This window comes from Centrocercus urophasianus, unplaced genomic scaffold, assembly GCF_019232065.1.
Source record: "Centrocercus urophasianus isolate 14NV4802_14NV808 unplaced genomic scaffold, USGS_Curo_1.0 seq_12, whole genome shotgun sequence".
Lineage (NCBI taxonomy): Eukaryota > Metazoa > Chordata > Aves > Galliformes > Phasianidae > Centrocercus > Centrocercus urophasianus.
In genome coordinates, this window is record NW_024884364.1 from 54,353,475 (window position 1) to 54,376,634 (window position 23,160).

Here is a 23,160-nt window from a genome sequence, read left to right on the forward strand (position 1 = left end):
TGAGAAAATGCAGAAAGTCTATTGGCTAGTTCAGGTTGAGAAGTGGTGTGTGATGCTCAGAAGAAAGCAAAAAATCTCCATAATCTATTCCCTTTAAAAATTGCTGTTGCACAAGATACTAGCTCATTTATATTTTGAGAACCCATCTTTATGATACTTTTTTTTTTTTTTTTTTTTTTTTTTTTTTTTTTTCCCCATGCCAGGCAAAATAGCTTTTTTGAATTCCCTTGGATTTCTCAGTCCTTTCAGTAATGAACACTGATCCTGCTAGACACTTTAAAAGTAATTCTCCAGGCAAACATATTAGGAATGCAGCAGACAAAAAGGCTAGGCTTGCTCTTGAGAGAGCAATACCAAAGATGCTTCTAAAAACCAGTGGTATTTAGATGCAACATATGTGTTGCTGCCAAGTAACACAATGAGAAAAAGATTTAAAGTAAGAGGAAACATTATTGATGTAAACTGTCTCCCTTTTCTTGTTATGATTCTTTCCCAGCTTTCCAGCCCCAACTTTTGAAAAGACTCTTAAATTCTCCCAACAGTGATTTTCAATGCATTGCAGAGTGTAATCATGTAGATGAACTCTGTTAAAGCAGAGGCTGGCTGAGCTCAGGCAGGTGCACTAGGTATGGGGCTTGAATTTAGCAATCTTAAAAGTAGTGATGTAGTGGAGGGCAATAATAAATAATAATACTGAGTGGAGAAGAAGTCTGGAAAAAGCAGGGCTTTTGGATATGGCAGGTATCAAATCAGTCTTAAGACTGAGACAGACTTGAGACAGTCTTAAGAACTTCTCAAGAGCTTTCTGCTTTTATCTCTATGTTAGATGAATACGGAAGATCACATTTTTAAATGTGGGCTTTGCTTTCAAATATTTCTTCATGAATTTATTTTTAACTGAAACTGTTGAATACTTTCTTATACTTGAAGTTAATTTTGCATTCTTTTAAGATATTCAGAGTAATTTCCTGTGAGAAAATAAAATTTTTTATCTCTGCTTCTGGGCAGAAATAGTAGAAGACCTTCTATTATGCTTCTGCAGTGGTTGTGCAAAGCTAGGGCAGGTACGTGGAAAAATGAGCATGATCCATAAGGATTCCTCTGCCATTTTATTCTCTGTTGTGTAGATAGCGTCCTCACTTTAAAGATGTCTGAATACTTCTGAGATCACACATCAAACATGTTTCTTTTTTCTCTTGCATTAAGAAGGAAGGTTCTCGTGATTTCATGGTTATGAATTGTTAAGCATAATTGGCATTGAAAGGATGCCTGCAGTGTACCAAGAAAAAAAAAAGGTAGAATAAGTATGAAAGATACTATATATGTCTCACCTCAAACATATCACCTTCTATTGATATTAGAAATATTGCATTTATATAACTGTAAGGAATATAAATTCTTGGTAAGTATATGTGTTGTGATAAAGGATGAGTTACAGTAGAAGTCATCAAAACTGGTGTTTTTTGATAAATTCACTGGTGTGCAATTATAGCTTGAGCATACAAATAATTAAATAAGAGCCTTCACTATGTGTTTTAATGTTAATTATTCTTAAGGCTGAAGATGATATGATGATGAAATAAAGATTCTGTGAAATGCCAGAAAATGCTTGCTCTTCATTTGAGTCAATTTGAACAAATTACATAGCACAAAGTACATAGGATCCCATTTACATCTATCTAGTCTTGACTTTTCTGTGATTCAGAGGACACAGTGTCACTGTTTCACTGCTGAGTTTAATGCCTGTCTTTAAGACGGATGTTCCTGGAGGAGAAACGAAAGTTTGTCTTGGTTGATAATTTCAATGCAGTTCTTTGAAGCATGAGTAACTAATACCTAATTAAACTGCTCACACAGTCTGAACAAATGAAAAAGAAATACTACTTTTTCAGATAACCTTAAAGACATGATTTCTCCTCTAGTGACTTCTACTCGGGGAAATCAATGCAGTGGTGATGCAGAAGCTCTTTCCATAATACCTCATTATCTGAATGCTCTACAGTAGCTCCTGTACAGTATGGAAGACTGTGTGTTTGGAAATCCTGGCTGTATCTAGTCACAGCCATGGGAAGAGTATAATTTCAGTACTGCTCCTTTAATTTGAAGCCAGAGGTATATTCCTTGTCTACAATAAAATTATTCTGATGGTGAAGTCTGATTTTGCTACATGTAGAGCAGACTCTTACAAAATGTTGGGAGAATGTAGACTAATAATTAGTAGTGGAACTGAAAATTCTTGAAGTATTTCTGTTTTGCTCTTCTAATAACTTCAGCTGTTTTAATTTGCTCTGGTTGTGTATTAAGCCACATGCTTTGTGTTTTGCCTTTCTTATGTGAAAGCCTAACAAGAATTCTGATTAAGTTCTATTTCATATCTCTGAGCATATATTAACTAAAATACGCTTTGAGCCAGACAGGACAGAGTAAATAAGCTGTGTTGTTTCTTATGACCAGTACTGCTCTAGGCACTGTTTTTTAAACATTTCTGGCCACTAGGAAGATAGATCATTTCTTATCACCACACTTGTGATGACATGTAGTGAATCATTCTGTGTGATATGAAAATTAGGTTACAAGTAGCCTCTTGTTACTCTTACAAGAGTGCTCTACAATGTTTTTATGATCTGTAGGGATATGCTCTTTTACTGACGAGCAGTCCCACTAATGTCAGGAGAGCTCTTTAGAGACAGAAAGGACTGTTGCACTCAGTTTCTTTGCAAAGTTAAACCCTTAAAAACAGCAAGTAGGAAGCTCTTCACCTAGCATTGTTCCTGGTAGAGAAGAAAAAATAGGAATAGGGAAAAAAAAGAAGACAAAGAAATAAAATATCTGTTCAGAGCTGGGGACATGGGAGGATATTTTCCTTATCTCCAGGAAATGTATATGTATCATGTTTGAATACTTAGGGTAATCTTACTTTTGCCTTAATTTGATGGATTCTTTGGTAAACTGAGATCTGCGTAACCTGAAACATTTACTAAGTCAAAACAATTAACTGTAGCTTTAATTACCTTCTGAGAATTTTTTTCTCAAACTACAAGTATCTCCACTGAGCAATCATGTTTAGCAGGGCCAAAATGAGAAGAGTAACTGTAAGCCTTTGATAGTCAAACACATGAAGACTTGTGCTTAGAATAAAGGATATTTTATGTATAGATGTATAACAAAAGAGGTGACTTGCTACAGTATAAAAGAAAAAAATCTTTCAGATAGTTTTCTCTTTTCTTTTTTTCAAAATTTTAATGAAACAACAGAATATAGGAGTCATTGTTACTTCCCAATTCATGATTTAGAGCAGAATTATTTGACGAAGACATCTGATTTGTGGAAGTGAAGTGTACAACTTTTCTTAAATCTAAGGTATGACTCAGGGGAGAGCTATAGAAAATGAGTCAGTCCTTCTGAGCCTTGAATGCCTAACTTTATGTTGTAACTTTGTTGAAAGTTTAGAGAAAACACAGGAGTGAATTAGTTACTGGCAACAGCTTAGAATTTTTTTTTTTTTTTTTTTTTTTTTAAAAAAAAAGGTATATAGTTCTTACAAGAGGATTGATGCACTTTATAAAAATGATATTATTTTCGTTTTGCATGTACATGTCATAAGAGGGCCTGTATAATGTAATTTGTTGACGTTCAGTGAGTAAAGTGTATTCCTTCCATGTTAGAAAGAACTGCTGTAGTTTGGCAAATAAACTTTATATGATCTTTTTGAATTCAACAGATAGGTGTTTGTCTTCCAGTCTCCAGATTTTTACTTATGAGAAAAAAAAAAAAAAAAAAGCTATACAATCCAACCAGCAACTAATTATCCTAATTGTATATATATATAAAAGACTCATTTGTAAGTGTCATTACTATGTGGGGAAAGAAGGCATCCATTTTTCATAAAATCCCCTAATGTTTGCTGAAGATATTATTATTGCAAAATTCTGTTTTCTTTCCTGTATTATTTCATCCTTTGTTTTCAACTCATCTGATGGAATCTTTTCATATATAAAACAACAGCAAAAAAATCAGCAGGTTTATCTGAATTCAAGTCCCTAGTGTTACTTTGAAGTTAGATTGATATTATCTTCCTTCCCTGTTTTCCTATTTTATGTAGAACCCGAGAATGACACCAGGCTGAAGCTATTTCTAGGATGTAGAGATGCTGTCTGTGTGCTTCTTTTCAAGTCTATCCAACATAAATTCATTTTTCTTTTCCAGCTAGTACGTCTAGGGACTTCAGCACAGAATAGACAGCATAAGTGTAAGAAACAGAGCATAACTTTAAGCCACTATCTGTCTTCTGAATGGCAGGCAATGGAACACTGATTGGAGCATCTGCAAACGTTGTTTGTGCAGGAATTGCTGAACAGCATGGCTATGGCTTCTCCTTCATGGAATTCTTCAGGTAAAATTTTAAACTTTTCTATTTAAATCTGTCTTTTACTTTCTTTATGCAAACAATTGAGCCTCCAGTGAGAAAATAAGTGGGAAAAGTCTGTTAAATAGACCTGCTTTTCTGACAGGTTTTGGCCACTGAATTGTGAGCAGGGATCTGATCACATAGTTTTTATTTAATGTGGATAGAATGTATAAAGGTGTTGTGATTACGTGTGGTAGAAACCCCAGGAGAAACTAAACTTCAGAAATCCCTGCTTTGATCACCCTCAGTCTTATCTTCAACACTCTAGTTTTTCTTCACAGTTTTCTTTATTTTAGTTTATATTCTCTATTAGCTTTCCTTTCTATTGTTTATCTCAGAGTCTTCAAACCTTTTTGACTAATGTGATTAATCATATGGGAGTGTCTGGAAAAGAGCCACTGATAAGATAATGCTTACAGCACTCTTTAACTCTCTTCCCATAGCCCTCTGAGAGTATATTTTAGAAAGACAGAATACCCTTCAAATCAAATGCTTGATTTTCAGGACGTTTGATATTGCATTACAGTCTTACATAATACAAACTGATAAATAACAGACTTGGATTTATAAACAACAAAAGATGGTGATAAAACAATAATGGTCTTGTTTGGGGCTGCTCTGCTCATATTTCACAGATATTCAATCTGTCATTTTAGGATGTAATTTGCTTTTAATATTAAGTTTCTTCAGCAGAGGTTCAGGTTGGACATTAGGAAATACTGCTCCAAGAAAGTGGTTAAGCACTGTAATAGTCTGCCCAGAGATAAGGTGGACTCACTGTCCCTAGAGATGTTCAAGAAATGTTTCAATGTTGTACTGAGGGACATGGTTTAGTGGAATATATTGGTGATAGGTGGACAGTTGGACTATATGATCTTATACGACTTTTCTAACTTTGGTGATTCTAGGATTGTGAGGAAGGATGCGAGAATTGAATCCAGAGTGATCACAGAAATGTAGTAGTGGAATTAGCAAAAAGAAAGTAAAACCCCACTTTTGCTGGCGTCTCAGTCATTGAGCAGGTAGTTAAATGTGTTTCTTCATAATTTGCCTTAGGAAAGTATTTGTCAAATGTTCCCCAGTTCAGTCTATTTGGAGGCATGTCATAGAATCATAGAATCATAGAATAGCGAGGTTGGAAACGACCTGCAAGATCATCTAGTCCAACCACCCTCCCATTCCCAGTACCACAAGCACTAAACCATATCTCGTAGCTCCTTGTCCAGGCACCTCTTGAACACTGCCAGGGACGGAGACTCCACCACCTCCCTGAGCAGCCAATCCAGTGCCTGACCACCCTCTGAGAGAAAAAGTTTCTCCTAATGCTCAACCTAAACCTCCTCTGGTACAACTTCTGGCACTAAGACATGTTACATTCATCCCTTGAGGATTTTGATCTTCCCTTTATTCATGAAGGCATTCTCAAAGCACAGAGTGACTATTTTCTGCATTTCTTCTTTTTTTTTTTGCCCCAGATTTCACAACCCATGTTCAGGGCTCCCTGTTGTACTTGTATCAATTCAACTAAATTACTCTCCTCTTCCACCTTGGGAAGTGCTTCATAAAACTGTATTAATGTTCTTTAATCTTTCCTCTTGAAAAATCTTGTTTGTACTTGAAATTTTCATTATCATTTTAGTAATTTGGAAGACGGGTCTGAACACAGTTCTTCAGGCACAGTCCCCTTATTCTGTTTTCCTGTATTGCAAAGATAAGATGAAATATGAAGTACAGAGCTATTTGCTTTTTTTGTTGTTGTTGTTATTGTGTTGTTTTTGTTTAATTGCACCATTTCAAATTCTTGCTTAATTTACTGTTCACTGTTAAACCGAAGATTCATTCAGCTTTCCTGTTACTTCCCATCACAGAGTGTGGGTGTATCTCTTCTCCCTCTGCTCTGACTCCTTCAGTTCTTTTTCCCCCCTATGTTGAGCTTCTAAACATTATATCATCAGAAGGCAGAAATAAAAGGGGAATTATGTGATATATAATCTATTAAGTGAATTAGAAGATCAACACAAAGAAAGATATTAAGTGTAAAAATAAAAATAATAGTAAGGTTTGGAAAAGGTGATAGTGAGTGGTGGGTCACCTGCTTTGTCAAGGTAGATGTCAGAGCAAACAAATGAGTGTGCTTCTGGAGAGAAACAATTTTGTATGGCAGTCTTGATCCTGTAGAAAACATCAAATTTGTTATTAGGTAATTGCTCATTGACAGCACAAACAGTAAGCAGAAGGCAAAGAAAAATAATATTCATAGTGCGATTTTTAGTGTGGTTATTAAAGAAACACACAATCATAAAAAAAAAAAAAAAAAAAAAAAAAAAAAGACAATTTGACATAAAGGAAAGCTCCAAATGTAGAGTGGTACTATAAACAGATCAGAACAGCATAGACTTCCTGCCTGGACAATTTTCAGAGGTTAACATTAAGAATACAGTGGAGAGAAATTTTCATCTTCTTCAGACATAACAAAAAAGAAAGAACATTGAAGATAAGTCTTCTAATCAAGATGCTATGTTTCATATTAGCGTTTCATTTTTACTGATATATCTCTGAGTCTGTGATATAGCATTACACTTGGCCAATCTACCCAATGGAATTTGAAAATGGCCCATAGAATTATTTCTGTTACTAATAAAAACTTTGTTTCCAACTTCATTACATAATGAGTACTCACTGCTGTAGGACCTCTAATTATCTGTTTCTACATGCTGATAAAATTACCAGCTTGATTTTTAATATTCTCTTTAAGAAATGCATTTATTATCTTGTACATTTACAAAGTATTTCAAACACAGTATAAGTCATGTTCCCTCATCTTACTGCAATACAATACCAATCACCACTGTATGTCTTTGATACATAACATGATTTAAAAAACAAAATAGATAAATGCTCAAGCTATAGGACAAGAAAAGAAAGTGAGGGTTATGTTAAATGCTTTATGTATCATGGTGTAGAATATATAGGTAAAGGAAAAATGAACTGGATAACCATGTAGTGCAATGAGTATATGGGAGAGATTATTTGATACATGAGGAAATCAGTCTGTCCAGAGGAAGAGGGTACGAGCCTGGGGGGCCTGCCTGAGATTATAATGCTAAGGTTAACTGGACATGATCCTGAAAACATTGTGCATATTTTTAGGTTTATCATTTTTCTGTCTTTGCTCTCTCTTTATATGGTATCTGAGGAGCTGAATTGCTATTCTCTGTTTTCACTGGGAGTAACAATAATTTGAAAGTGTCAGAAGATATTGGTTTCTGATAATAGCTTCCTAACAAGTTTGTTTTCATCATAGGATTTGTGTTGGGAGATATTCACAGCAAAAATATTGACTGTAGGATATCTCATTTATCCCTGCTTGAGAGCATTCACCCATAAAGACTGTGAAACAGTGCTTTTGAGGGCTATCATTCATGCACATGGGAGGGCAAATTTCGTGTTCTTTGCTACCCCCTGTGTAACCTATTTACGCAACTTATTAAAAATAGCATTTTTAAAGAAACCATTGGGCTCTGTAAAGTCATACAAATGTCTTTATTCAATGGTGTGTTAGATAGCATTAGTTTTCTGCATTCCAATTCATTTAGTGTCATTTTCCCCTTTTCATTGTTATTAACACCATTCTATGCCAAACACTGTTCTGTTTCAAGACTGATTCTGATCAGAATAAAACCAGCTCTGTTACCTTAAGTGTAGATTTTGATGGTTGAGACTTTAGTCAAGCGAGGTGATATTCAAACAGTTGTACACAATTCACCTGTGGGCTTTCTGACCAGCTGTGCAGCTTCAGGAAATGGGATTTCAGGATGCTTAAAGTATCCAACCCAAATTCATTGAGGAATTGCTGAGGAAAGATTAATGAGTAAGACACACAGGTTAGCTCAATCCCATTTCAGTAAGGAAGAGTGGTGGGTTAAATGGGTAATAAATGTTGATATTTGACATTACAACTGAATTCTCTTAAGTACAGATGCCACACTTGAGCCAGCCCCTCTCAACAAACATGTTAATGAACAATTTCAACTTGTGCAACTTCTAATATTTTACAACTTTTGGTTTTTAAGACTTCTTTCTCTAAAAGAATCCATCATTTAAGGTTTATTTATCACATTTTATCATCTGTATCTTGTTTTCTTTAGGTGCATATGGGAAACATTAGAAACTTTCTTTGAAATATGGAAAACATATACTTAAAACCCTATTGCACTTGAAAATGCTCTCCTTATTACTAGACCTAGGGAATTGAGTTTAACAAATGTTATTTAGATTTTAACACTCTGTACCATGCTAGGAATTGTCAGCACTGGTCAAACAAGCAAATGCAACACTGACATCCACAAGCAAGGCAATTATTAAACTGAATATTGCTAATTTTAAGTATCTGCACAGTCCGTGTAAGAAAGTATTTTTGCATTAGTGTGGTACAAATAATTTTTTATGAATAATTCCTGAGTTATTAGGGTTTTTTTTTTGTTTGTTTGTTTGTTGTTTGTTTGTTTGTTTTTTTAATACATCTTTTGATTTGTGCTTAGGTATGTTTATATTTTAGGAAAAAAAAAAGGAAAACATAGGATTTTGAACCCTTACATAGGAGAATATTTTCTTTTCCAACTTGAAATAGGATTTATCTGTATAATGAGTTTTTGAATGGAACTAAACGTAATTGTGTACCTTCTAATGAGAGTCAATATCTTTGAATTCTTTGCTCTGCGAACATACAAATAGTGGTTTTGCTTCTCTGCTGTGAAATCTTTGGATTTTCAAACTAGCCTCCATAAAAGAAATTAAATTTAAACACTTCACATTATTTTTAGTGATGTAAACACAATGTTACTCAGATATTATTGCTATTATTTTTTTAAATAGTGTTTTTCTTCTATGGTTTATGAAATATGATTGTATCATTCTCTAAGATTTTTTACAAAGATTTTAAGAAAGCAATTGCAATGATTTAATTTATTATTGGTCACTCATTCTCCAGGCACATGCATACTATTTTATTGCCACAGGGTACATTCGTGGAAGTAATATCTGCCTCTTCCACTTTCAAGTTTCTTTATCTCCATTTAGATATGAGGGAGCACTGTACTTAACCTTGTCCTTGTTGACAAGTCTTCCAGTTTGAGAAATGGGCTGGAGTGTGCTGCATCTCCAATTTAGAATTTCTATTTGTGTTTCTTTCCCATAGAACCAAAGGGGAGGAGGTAAGGGGAGGAGAGGTAGAGAGGGAGAAGAAACGATGAGATGCCTTTGCGTGCCTGGGTCTCATTTCAGGTTGGAGCTGACACAAGTTAGAGACTGCTCATGTTCTGAAGCAAGGCTTCTTGTGCTGATATTAACACCAAGCAAGATGTCGCACTTTTACTCCTAGTTTCTTATTCTTCCCCCAGTCATGTCTTAGCCTTGTTCTCTACTACCTTTGTGTTGAATTGTGAAATTTATTAAGTGGTGACATACAGATGAATGGTGAAGCAGGAGTTAAATCAGATGTGCATCAGGATAGAGTGATTCCTGTAGCTAATCTACAGTTAGCTTCCTGCATGGTTTTGTATTTCAATTTACATATAAGAAACCACTTTTTTTTCACTTTTTTTACTTTTCTGTCCTAACAGTCCAAAATGAAAAATGATCCCTTCTAGAATGGTGATTATAAACAAAATTATGAAGGAAAAGGTCACTATTGCCTTAGATCAGCATTTATGGAAGGCTTAATATATTTCATTTTTTCTTTTCACTTCAACTTTTACGCTGTTGTTTTTGTAGATGATTTTTTTGCATATGACAATTACATATGATATAATTAATTACTCCTTCAATTTACAGAGCTATAATTGGTATTACATAAGTAAACATTGCAGTAAGAATGATATAGACTGATTTGTTTTGCTTAATAGTCATATTTTTTACTTTTATATTTTTTGTTAATCTGCAAAGAAAGCTGAAGAGAAGAAAAATCTTGTTGCCCTTAGTTGGGTGTAAAGTTTCCTAAAGCTCTTCCCCAAGCCAATCTTTTTTAATGAATAGCATCATAATTCAGGAGCCTTTCTGTAAAAACCACCTTCAAAACACAAGATTTTATTTGCAAATTATGATTTGTGCTAAAAAGTTGATTTGGAAATCAGCATGTCTGTTCCAAAGAAGAGTGTAGTGCTTCTTCAGTGTCTCTTTAAATAGAAATCAAAGAAAAACTTGAATGAAAATGTTTGAAAAATCTGCAGGGAACATTTTTTCATTGTTAGATGGAGTTTAAATAAAACTCCTTGTTCTAATATGTCTGATCATGAGGTTTTATATTTTACTCCTACTAATACAGTCTGAGATCAGATGAAAATATCACTTTTCCAGCAAGCTTTTATAAGGCAAGTAAATAACCTTCTTTTTCATTTCACTGAATTTGATTTCTACCAAATACTCTAGAACTGTTTTGAGTGGTACTCTATCTGGATATTCAGAATTTCATGGTTCTTATAATTAAAATGTGTTATCCAGATTTAGGTACATGTGGAATGAAAACAGGAAGGCTCTCTAGTTGATTAAACTTCTAGAACATCAAGGCAGGAATTAATTTGGAGCCACATAATATGGTTTTCGCTTTTGTGTTGAGGTAACTGTACTTTTGTGAAATGATTAAATACACAAAATGAAGGTTATGCATATCAGAATCATAGAATTTCTCAGTTGGAAAAGGCCTTCAATATCATCAAGTCCAACTGCAGCCAAACCATACTACCCTCTGCTAAATCATGTCCCTGAGCACCACATCCAAACGTTTTTTTTAAATGCATCCAGGGATGGTGGTTCAACCACTTTCCTGGGGAGCCTATTCCAGTGCTTAACAAACCTTTCTGTAAAGAATTTTTTCTGATATCCAACCTAAATCTCCCCTGGCACAACTTGAGGCCATTTCCCCTTGTCCTTTCGCCAATGAGAAGAGACCAACCCTGCTCTCATTGCAACCATTATCATAGAATCATAGAATAGCTTTGGTTGGAAGGGACCTCAAGGATCATCAAGCTCCAACCCCCCTTCTCATGCAGAGCCACCAACTTTCATATCTGATACTAGAACAGGCTGCCCAGGGCCCCATCCAACCTGGCTTTGAACACCTCCAAGGACAGGACATCCACAACCTCTCTGGGCAGCCTGTTCCAGCAGCTTACCACTCTCTCCGTAAATAACTTAATTATGCTGTTAGGCTAGTTGTGATTGTAGCTAAGAATAATAACAAAGAAAATCCAAAACTTGGAGACTAAATAAGAGAGATTTTCTGTATTTAAAAGACCAGTGCATTATTTTCCTGGATAACTCATCAGTGTCAGTAGAGTTAAGGAGGATGTGGGCCACGTCTTGGTGTCTCTGCTGCCACTGTGTTCTAGCTCATGGTCAACCTCATATTTAGTTGCTGATCACTAAATTAATGGTTTGCTGGGGCCTTCAGTGCCGTGAGTAGGTCCCCATGTGAGAAGAGAGTATCTACAGTCTCTTTCTAGTTACTCTACTGGTGATCATGCCTAGCCTCATGTTGCCAACTTGTTTTGCTAGCTATTTCTGACAAAGAGTAGAACTTACAAAGCTTTTGATGTTTTCCCTCACTGTGTCTTGAAACTAGAAGCTGCACTGAATTTCTTGTTGCCATCTCAGGTTGTGTAACACATGGACAAGTTAAGGGTTTGCTTTTATTAGATATGGTTCCCAGTTAGGCTGTGTACTAGGCTGTGTTGATAAAGCTGTCTGTTATACAAGGTGAAAAACCAAATAATGCAAAATGTTAATCTTATTTAATTTGATTTGGGTACATTTTCTGGAATGGGCAGATTATTTTGAAAATCTCTCTAACTTGCCCTGCTTAGCTGAGTTTTCTGTCATTCAGATGGTCAGATGAAGTCCTGCATTTGATTAGCCATTTTTACTATGGTCCTTCGGGAGAGTGCAAATAGCTTAGATGTAAAGAAGTGAGCTAATAATAATGATCCTGATAATATTCCAAGATCTTTGTGTATTGTCTTGTATATGGAACATGAATTTTTTGAAATATTTTTCATTATTTTGTGTTTAAGTTTTTTCATCTCTGTTCCCATGTTTTGTTTTTGTTTTTGTTTTTTTCTGCCAGAAGGACAGTGATTACTGCTACTGCATATGCTTTTCTTGATCTTGCAACATTTTTTATTCTCACGGTATGTCTTCTGAGAATGTTCTAAAATATTGCCTTTTGCTTAAGTCCTTGCCCTTTGAAAAGCAAATTCAGAAACTGTGATTTTTTTTTGTTATAAAACTGTGAATATTTGCCTTACCCAGGGGCTGACCAGATTGCTTGAAAAAATTAATTTGATTTCTCCACCAATGCTATACAAACTATTAATGTAGACTTTCTTTACTGTTTTAATTCATTGGAGTGAAACTTCATATGTATGCCTTGAAGAGAATTCGCTCCAAAACAGACTGAATTACATTCTTCTCTGAGCATAATGAGGAGCTTTTTAAATCTGAGAAGTGTGATCTCAGCAAGAGCTAGGAGGTCTACGTCTAGTAATAGTGGTAAACTGAATGTTAAAAGAAAGAAGGTGAGGAGTACAGATATGAATATCAAAAATGGGAAGGAAAAGAACAAAATTGTTGCAAAAGAGCAGGAGTTGGAGACAGCAAAATTAAAAAACAAAAAAACAAAAAAACAATCAAACTAACAAAAGCACAAAAAAAATCCACCCCCCAAAATTGTTGTATTTCTTACATATATGTCAGTGAAGGCTACTTACAGTAAGGGCTATTTACAGTGACTGGGCAAAGAGCCAAAGTCAAACTTGTGACTTACAGTGGCCTTTGCTTTTGCTGCTTCAGTGAGAACTCACTGAAATCTATGGTCTCTGTCAGTTAAATTCTGAAGCCTTTGGGTTAAGTAATTGATTGTGCTATTCCTATGCATCATTTCATCAGCTTGCAGGTGGCATAGAAGTGTAGTATTTTATGTATTTACATATATAAAAACAGTGAGAATAAAAGCAGCTTAGTTTGTCTCTTTTTTAGATTTGCCACTACCACTACATCAATTATTTGGCCTAGTAGGTAATATTATGTGAATCATAGCAGTATTCCTACACAACACATAGTCTATCACATTTTATTACTTTAATATATTGTTATTAAAAAAAAAATTACTCGTATCTGTCATGGGAATGAAGGAGGGATTTTGCGATCCCCAGGCTTTAGTTTTAAAGTTAAAATCTGCCACCAAAAAACTGCGCCTTTTAGGCACAGAAAGGTTTTCTTTTTGAAGATTTCACAGGAATATCATTTCTGACAGATTGATTGTGTATAACTCTGTATTGCTCTAATAACTTCTTTTTAATGGGAGAACTTTAATTGATGTCAAACTCAAAAGTTCAGTGACAGATGATGTGCCTTCTCCAAGTTTAGAGGTTAAAAATAATTGCCACTTTCATGTATGCAGAATGAACTGCCATAAAAAGTATTAATTCTATGACTACTTGATAGAGACAAATTCAAAATAAATGGCCAGCTATTTTGATTTATTTGTATTTTTACTTATTTATTTTACTGCAGATGGTATTAAAAAATCTAACATTTATTAAAGCACACTTTTGTCTGAGGTAGAGCATGGTTTTCTCACATTAAGAATATTTGGGTGGAAAACCCCAGAGAGGACTGAAGCTGGGTCCTGGAGCATCAGCTGGGTGAAGAGGAGTTGGGTAGGGGAATGGAAGGGGGCAGAATACAGTTATGGTCCCTGAGTACCCTTGGGGCTATGGCAGCTTTGCTGTCTAATTCATGAATCATAGAATCATAGAATGGCCTGGGTTGAAAAGGACCACAATGATCATGTAGTTTCAAACCCCCGCTATGTGCAGGGTCACCAACCACCAGAGCAGGCTGTGTGAAAAACTTCCTCTTTTCTCACATGTCAGAGTTCCTGATTTTGTCAGCTTCTTCCATACCTGAACTTGGAGGTGTGTGAAGATGTACAGATTTTCTGTGAACTGCCTCCCTGGATTTTATTCAGGCTGCTACTGTTTTCCTCCGGGTTGTAAGCTCTGCCTTACTCTAAAAGTTCTTGATCAGTGCTGCAAATGAGAGATGTTTTAAATAAGTCTTAAGCACAACTAAGCAGAAATTTGGCTATGTTGAGCATGATGTGGAAATAAATTGTTTTGTAGGGCAAACCTGCTCCACAGCCTGCCCATGCTCATGCTTCTTTCATGTTAGAATCCAGATCCAGAAAGAGAAAAAAATCCTTAAAGGCAGCTGTAAATTGAAGCAGAGAAGGAGCAGCGGGAGCCTGCTATGAAGTGTAGCTTGACCAACATGAACACTGTCTTCATGCTGAACTATCTGGTGTACATTTAGCAATAAGACACAATTCGAAAACTGTGCGTCAATGAATGTGAGCCTATATAATTTCACATAATATTATTTTAAAAGGAACTTAGTGTGGTTTATAACATTTTGGGTCAACCCTTGCCTCATGGAAATTGGAGATTTTCTCCATGGTCACATTAATCCAGGATTTTCTACTTTTAATTTAATTTAATTTAATTTAATTTTGTAAACAAGAAGAAAAACATAGAATACTTTTCAACAAGGGAAAATCATTTCCGGCCAACCTGATAGCTTTCTATGAAGTCATTACTTGCTGAGTAGATGGAGGAAGAGCAGTGGATGTACCTTGACTTCAGTAAGTCTTTCGACACTGTCTCCCATACCATCCTTATGTTGAAGCTTAGTAAGTGTGGGATAGATGAGTGGTGAGTTGAGAACTGGCTGACTAGCAGAGCTCAGAGGGTTGTGATCAGTGACACAGTCTAATTGGAGGCTTGTAGCTAGCAGTGCTCCCCAGGGGTCAGTAGAACATCTTCATCACCCCCCTGATCTCATTCAACATCTTCATCAATGACCTGAATGAAGGGATAGAGTTTGATCTCATCAACTTTGCTGATAATATGAAGCAGGTGATGCACCAGGAGGCTGTGCTGCCATTCAGCAAGAATGTGTCTAATTCTGGGCTCCCCAGTTCAAAAATTATTTCCTAGAAAGAGTCTAGCAGAGGGCAAAAAAGATTATTAGGGGCCTGGAGCATCTCCTGTATGAGAGAAGGCTGAGAGGAGATCTTATCATTGCTTATAAACAGCTAAAGAGTGGCAGTCAACTGGATGGGGCCAGATGCTTTTCACTGGTCTGCAGTGACAGGACAAGGGTGCACAGGCACAAACTGCAACACAGGAAGTTCCATTTGAACATGAGGAAGAATTTTTTAATGTGAAGGTGACACAGCACTGGAACAGGCTGCCCAGAGAGGCTTTGGAGTTTTTCCTTCTCTGAAATATTCAAGACCTGAGGGGAAGTGGTAGATTAAGAATAGATATTAGGAAGAAATTCTTTGCTGCGAGAGTGGTGAGACACCGGCCCAGGATTGCCCAGGATTGAATGGCCTCCATTCAAGGCCAGGCTGGATGAGGCTTTGAGCAACCTGATCTGGTGGGAGGTGTTCCTGCCTATAGTAGGGGGTTTGGAACTAGATGGTCTCAAAGTTCCCTTCCAATCCAAACCATTCTATGATTCTGTGACCCATCTGTATGCTTTCCTGTGCAACCTAGTATAGGGAATCTGCTTTAAAAAGGGACTGGACTTGATGATCTCCAGAGGTCCCTTCCAAACCCTACAATTCTGTGATTCTGCATTGTTTGTCTTGAAATATTCCCCATCACACCAATGCAGTGGAGAGGAAAAGTAAAGACTTGTCCTAACATCTTTAAGGAATATCCTGAGAAGGGACTAATTACTTTATGGAAGTTCCATTCTCTTAGCAAACTAAAAGTAGCCATATACTGCCATGGCCAAAAGCTAAATAATACAAATTGTGCCTTTGATAAGCCATATGTACAGTTAATTTATTAACAGCTCTTAGGTAAAAAACTACACTCTAGCATACATACAAAGAAATATTGATACATGACACAAAACTCCAACTGCTTTCAGATTTGTGAGACCCAAATGTTGAAACTATTAATTAATCTTGACAATTTTTAGTGGAAATTACAGTGGTATGTATGTCTATGAAGAACATAGTAGCAGAGAGAAATTAACCATACATTAATATGATACAGTTAATGAAAAGTTAAGATTTCAAAATTTTAATTAATACTTATATTGAAAAAGCAGTAAATTAAGATCTCGCAAATTTTACAATAATGTAAATTTCAAACCATTCTAAAGCGGTCTTCAGATACTATTGACCAATGGAAGCTCTAAATTTTCTGAATTAGTTTTATCCCAGAGGAGTGTACAACAAAAAATGAATGACTGTACTGTTTTAACAATTAATATTCTGGTTATCTTCGTATGACAAAAATATCTCAAATCTAAATACAAGAATAAAAATGAGGAGGGGGATTCACCTTCAATTATAGTACTTGTTGTAATATAAGCTAACTTCCTAAGCTCCCACTGGATCTTTCAGTGGGGATGTAAACTTTTATTCACTTGCCTAAAGGAATATCTATCTAGTCCTGTATCTAACATATTTTTGTGGGGCTGCCATGCGGGACCATTCTTAAGTGACAGATGCAAGCTGGATGGGACAATCTCACATCTCCAACAGCACTTCATGCCTTTGTTTAGGCTACTGGTTTGACTGTCTCACAATAGACTCAGTGAAATCTAATCTATAACTTGTATTACTCTGCAGTAAACATGCATGTTCTAAACACTACTTATTGTATTGACTAGGTTTTCCACTGTCCATGGTGGGAACTTAGACAAAAATAAAACAAAATACCCCAACTCTCACATATGCACACGCCTGAATCTGAAGCTGAATCCCAGCATAAAACTCTCATTCTGAATACACTGGCACTCTATAAAAATTCTTCAAATAAAAATGCAGAAGAGAAAAATAAGCAATGTCTAAGACAAAAACATATTAATATGGAACATATGTACCCATTCATCTGTGTTCATTTTGAGTTCTAACTCACTACTCTTTCTCCTTCTCATCCTCGATGTTGGTCTGCCTTTCCTATGTATTCATCTTCCCCTTGTTATTTCCTGGTCAGTATTATGTAGGGTTTTCTTCACCCATAAAGATGTGTGAGAATAATGAGAAAAGCAGAGATAAAGACTAAATACTTCACAAGCTTCTGAACAACTGTCAGATTAAACGAGGACTTTTCAGCAGGAATAGGCTGAGAAGGGTTCAAATCTATAATTCATCAAGCTAAATAAATAGGGAGAGTTTAAATGATAATCTTATTTTTTAGCCAAACACCTGCTTTCTGAGGCTGTTGACAGGGGAAAGACCTTGAGGACACAAGTGAAGGTACTCTCCCTGGTACTACAAACTTAGGTTAGCATAGGATATGGGATTCAACAAGACTGGGCAGCTCTCCTCTCCTTGTATTGCTTTTTTTTTTTTTTTTTTTTTTTTTTTTTTTCCAGGTAGACATTCCTTGCAATGATCATATTGCTATTTTCATGGGATACAAATTCAGCTTAAGTGGCCAAACTGTCTTACTAATGAAGCATATGAATAATATATTGAATTTTATCCTAGGAAAAATCTTGAGTGGCTTTCCCTGAGCATCCTAGTCTTTTTGAAGATTGTATATGGGTGCTAGTCACAATAATTGTATTTCACCATAAGAAATAATGCATGCAGCAAGCAGGCATCATTTGTTCAGAGTATTTTGAAGGTAAAAATAGAGGAAGACTGACTTGTTTTTGGATTTCCAGCTTCCAAACTATATTTAGATAACAGCATGCAGTTCTTTGCTAGTTAGTCACACATATGTTTGAAAGCTCTCATCCCAGTGAAAATTTTGGGTGTGTTGATTGTGCATAAAATAATAGAAACTACGACAGATGCAAACAGCACAATAATACCAGTTAATAGAGCAAATTCTCAGAAACAAAACACTATTTTTCAACATAGTGACCATTGTCAGTTTTGCATTTTCATCAGTGATGAACAAGAGCCTGCATTACATGTTTTGTAAAAATCTACACCAGTGGAATTGACCTGCTGTTGCTGTTGCTACTGCTGAAATGCATCATCCACAGCCTCTTTGCACTCATGTCCACTGTTGGGTCTCCATTAACATTTGGCAAGTGTTGACAAATATCAGTGGTGCCATTTTTTCAGCATAGAGGAATTCAGTGACACACTTGTGCTCTATCTGCACTTCTATGCCAGTCTACCCCTCTGCTGCCATCTGTCATGTGGCAACAAAATGGAATGGAATGTTGGTGGGAAGTTTCAACCACTCCTGCCATAACGCCAGCACCCACCTCTGATGTCATAGTCCAACATAATCAAATGGGAGGTACTACTTTCAGAGAAGTGCCCTATTTTTATGTCTCTTGCATTTATCCAATGTATGAGAATAACTTGTCTAACAATCATGCACTGTTGATAGATATTATCTGTACAGTCTTTGAGTCTGTTCATGTATATGATGGGGATCTGAATGTTACAGTGGTTAGTAAGAATTTTTGCTGCACAAAAAATGCAAAATCAGCTGTTTGTCTTTTTAGTGTATAAAAAAACCAATGTCCTTAGAATATTTTTTTTCATTGGACTCATGATCTTACATCTTTCACCCTTTCTTTTTTAATTGTTGTTTCTTCTGCCTTTCTACTTCCCTTGTTAAGTTCCTAAATAAATGATCTATTATTCTTCCTTACATGAGTACCATCTAGTGTTACTTTTGAAAAATGAGTTAGTTAAACCCCTGTTATGAGCACAAGTTTTGGAAATCTCACCACTGAATGTGACTATTTATGTATAAATTATTTCATTGACAATGGCTAAAATATTTGTTAACACACATAAGTTCCTGTTGAAAATGAAACAGTATTCTGAAAGAATTCTCATTGCTATGTATGTGCTGTGCTGATACTTGTTGTAAATCACAATTTAAGAAAGCATGATGTTTGTTCATAGAGGAACACATTCTGTCTTTATAAACATACGGATGAGTATTCCAATGGCAAAGCTGTTATGAGTTTAATTAATTGCATTGCCACTTAACATTAACATTACAAAAAACTTCCTCATGCAAGAATAATAAATCAAATACCATCCGGTTATTGCCCAGGGCCTTCATGGCATAAAATATGGTAGTTTTGTACTTTTCCCACTGACTAGACTTGTTACATATAGTTCAGGATCACAAAAGGCTTCCTGGATTTTGACTGCAATGAAGATTGCTTTTATCAAACCCAAGATAATTAGAAATATTACCATGTCGTCTTCATACCATGAAATCAATGAATAAGAATGAATGAATGACAAATTGGAATAATCTGAAATTAACAGTGGGTATATGCAACACAAGCTCTACTGAAAGTCAAAGGTAAATCCGAAGCTAATCTTTCCTTATATCCTCATGAGCTTAATCGCATAGACAGTATGACTTTCATTTCGGTAGTTCAAATTCACACAATGTACAAAATTAGAAACAGTTCCTAGTGCCATGGCTGCCCACTAGCATATCTAGTTTTCAGATGGCACAACACCCTTGTTTCTGAACTAGAGAGACATGGATTTGATGAATGGACCTCTCTGTGAATAAAGAATTGACTGGATAGTTGCATTCAAGAATTGTGGTCAGTGGTTCAATTACCAGATGGAGACTAGTGATAAGCAGTGTTCCTCAAACATCAGTACTTGGACTAGTGCTACTTAACATCTTTGTTGGTGACAAAGGTAGAGGGATTTAGTCCAATATCAGAAAGTTTTCTGATTACATGAGCTGTGTGGTCTGGTTGATAGGTTGGAGGGAAGAGATGCTATTCAGAGAGACCCTGAAGGGCTTCAAAGGTGGGCTGATGGGAACCTCATTGCATTCAAGTAGGTTTTCCAAGTGCAAGGTCCTGCATCAGGGATGTGGTAATACCAAGCACAAATACAGTCTGGGAGGAGAACAAATTGAAAGCAGCCCTGAGGAGAAGCTCAGTGATCCAGCAATGTGCATTTGCAGCTCAAAAATCCAAATGTATCCTGCGTACATGAGAAGAAGCACATCTGGTAGGTTGAAGGAGGTGGTTCTCCCACTCTGCTTCTCTCTTCTGAGACTCACTTGGAGTACTGCATTCAGCTCTGGAGCCTCCAACATAAGAAAGGTATGGAGCTGTTGAAGAGAGCCTACAGGTAGACCATGAGAATGTTTGGAGGGCTAAAGCACCTCTCCTATAAGTAGAGTCTGAGACAATTTGGATTGTTCATCCTGGAGAAGACAAAGCTCCTGGGAGACCTTCTAGTGGCGTTCCACATGAAGGGCCTACAAGAAAGCTTGAGAGGTCATGTAGCAAAAGACAAGAGTGGTAGCTTTAAACTATAAGAGTAGATATAAGAAAGAATTTCTTCACTATGAGGGTGATAAGGCAGTGGAACAGGTTGCCCAGGGAGGTTGTGGGTGCCCCATCCCTAGAAGTATTCAAAGAGAGGTTGGATGGGGTTTTGAGCAACCTGGTTTAGTGGGAGGTGTACTTACCCACAGTAAGGAACTGGAACTAGATAATCTTTAAGATCATTTCTATTCTATGATTCTAGTAAAATCAAAAGGTTACAGGTGATACTTTTTAAAAGTACTTTGCTGGACCAGGGGCAAAAACATACACTGGAAACGATGTGGAGTTTTATTAATTTTTGTTGCCTATATGTTGCTCTAGATACATGATTGAAATATTTTTCTTCGTGGCTTTAGTGATTCATTCAGTAACATTTAGCTCTGTGACCTCCTTGAATAACCTCTTAAATTTTAGTACAAGAACAATGAAATTTCTGATCTTTCGTTTTCTTATCTGCTTGTTTCCTTCTATATCATTGTTGCAATTGCTAATGCCAACTTAATAAATATTGAATTTGTGATTTAGCATGTATAATCTATAATGTACATCTAATCAGCCCATTCTGGTTTAATATATATATTTTAATTTAGTGGACGCAGTTGAAAAGGTTCCCTGCTGGTATCCACAACATATGTTTTGCTACCTAGATGCTGTCATAAAAATGATAATCTGATATGAAAGCATACATTGTTCCTTGAATGTCGAATAATAACCTATGTTTACTTCACCAGCACTGAAGGGGGATGCACTCTTAGATAATCTAATGGAGGTGTTAATATATTTCTAGATAAACTGTCTGACTTTTTTCAGCTTATCAACTCATTTCTCAAAGCATTTTATCTACTCAAAAACAAGACTATTGGACATATTTAAAATTCATTATCTAGAAATAAAACAGAACTATTTTTCTACCAAGTAATTAATGTCTATTGTAAAGCATAATTTTAATAGAATGGGTCAGAGTTTATATAAAAAGTTTTGTTTATGTGACTCACAAACATTTGATCAAGGAAGTGTGATAGCAAAGTGATTGAGATTAGAACTGGTTTTCCATTTACTGGCTGATTTTTTAAAAGCTGTCCTAACATGTACGCGTGTATTTGAATTGGCCAAAGACCTGATACTTTATGCAAATATATAGCAGCCCAGTGAAAATGTGCTAGAAAGCGTTAGATTCTCATGTGCTTTACTTGTCCACTGTTTATATATCATAAAATCAGGGGGTATAGAACTTACATACCTTAGGTTTTTGCTAAATTCGGGATCTTACAATTTCAAATAATATTAGAGCCATTCTTTAAGCCTAACTACAGAACATGCAAGTTAACTTGGTAGGTGTTGGATGACTCCCCTTTTAGAAATGAATAGAAAATTATGGAATTTTGGAATACACAAATAATTTTGGTCTGCATAAGACATTGATCTACTGCATGTGACCATGTTATTTATTATTGTTAGAATGAGTAGTGAATGGTGCAAATAAAAAATTGGAAATATAAGGCACGTTTGAAAATGATAAACATGGATTAAAGTAGTGTGATCAGAGTTATCTTTTCATTTCAATAAAATAACAGGTAGATATTAAAAAGTGAGTCTTGTAAATCTTTATGCAAACTTATAACAAAAAGAAAACATGATTTTGTGAAAGAAAAATACAGAATGTTGACATTAAACAGATTTTATTTTCACTTTGTAAGTCTCTTTAAACCAACCGGAAGTGGGGAGAATAGCTTTAACCACAGTATAATGAATCTCAGTAAAAACATGCTCATGGAAATAAACACAGGTGTAAAAGAAAGACAAAAAATAAATATTTCCAAAATATCCAATTAATCTGTTGTTTGGATCTCAACAGAACAATCATAATTGCTATTTGGGAACCAGATAATCACAACAGCCTTATGATGTCATGGGCACGACACAGGAGCCGGAATGCTCACAGATCCATGTGTCACACAGGTATTGGAGACATGGGCTGCATAGGGCGGTGATAGAAAGAGCTGAAGCCCTGTATGCGCCATGGCCAGGATAAAGGAGGTTGGTGTGCAGAGGCTGACGTAAGAGGGCAGGACAGAAGGCACATGGCAGGTTTGTCTGCTGAAATGGACAGGATGAAAGGAATGTTTGTGATGCAACTGGGTTTGTGTCCCTCCTTTGTGTTGGAGAGGCAGAGGCCCAGAGGAGAACATGACTAGAGCATGGAACCTCCTGTGTTGCGCAGCAGATGAGGAGTGATGTTCCATTTTCGACATGGACATGAGAGGAAAGATATGTAGTCAAAATAAGATCAGCATGGCTGCAATGTGGGCACGAGGTACTGGCAACTGGCATTGTGATGCCATGGGCATGTCACAGGAGCCGGAATGCTCACAGATCCATGTGTC

General features: G+C 36.1%; 1 protein-coding gene across 1 annotated transcript in view; it reads left to right on the forward strand.

Moving 5' to 3' along the window:
• Positions 1-23,160, forward strand: part of OCA2 (OCA2 melanosomal transmembrane protein) — a 232,421-nt gene that overhangs the window by 114,596 nt on the left and 94,665 nt on the right. Inside the window, exon 22 of the mRNA XM_042810547.1 lies at positions 4,300-4,393. Within this exon, the coding sequence (XP_042666481.1) occupies positions 4,300-4,393 (94 nt within the window). The remainder of the gene's footprint in view (positions 1-4,299; positions 4,394-23,160) is intronic.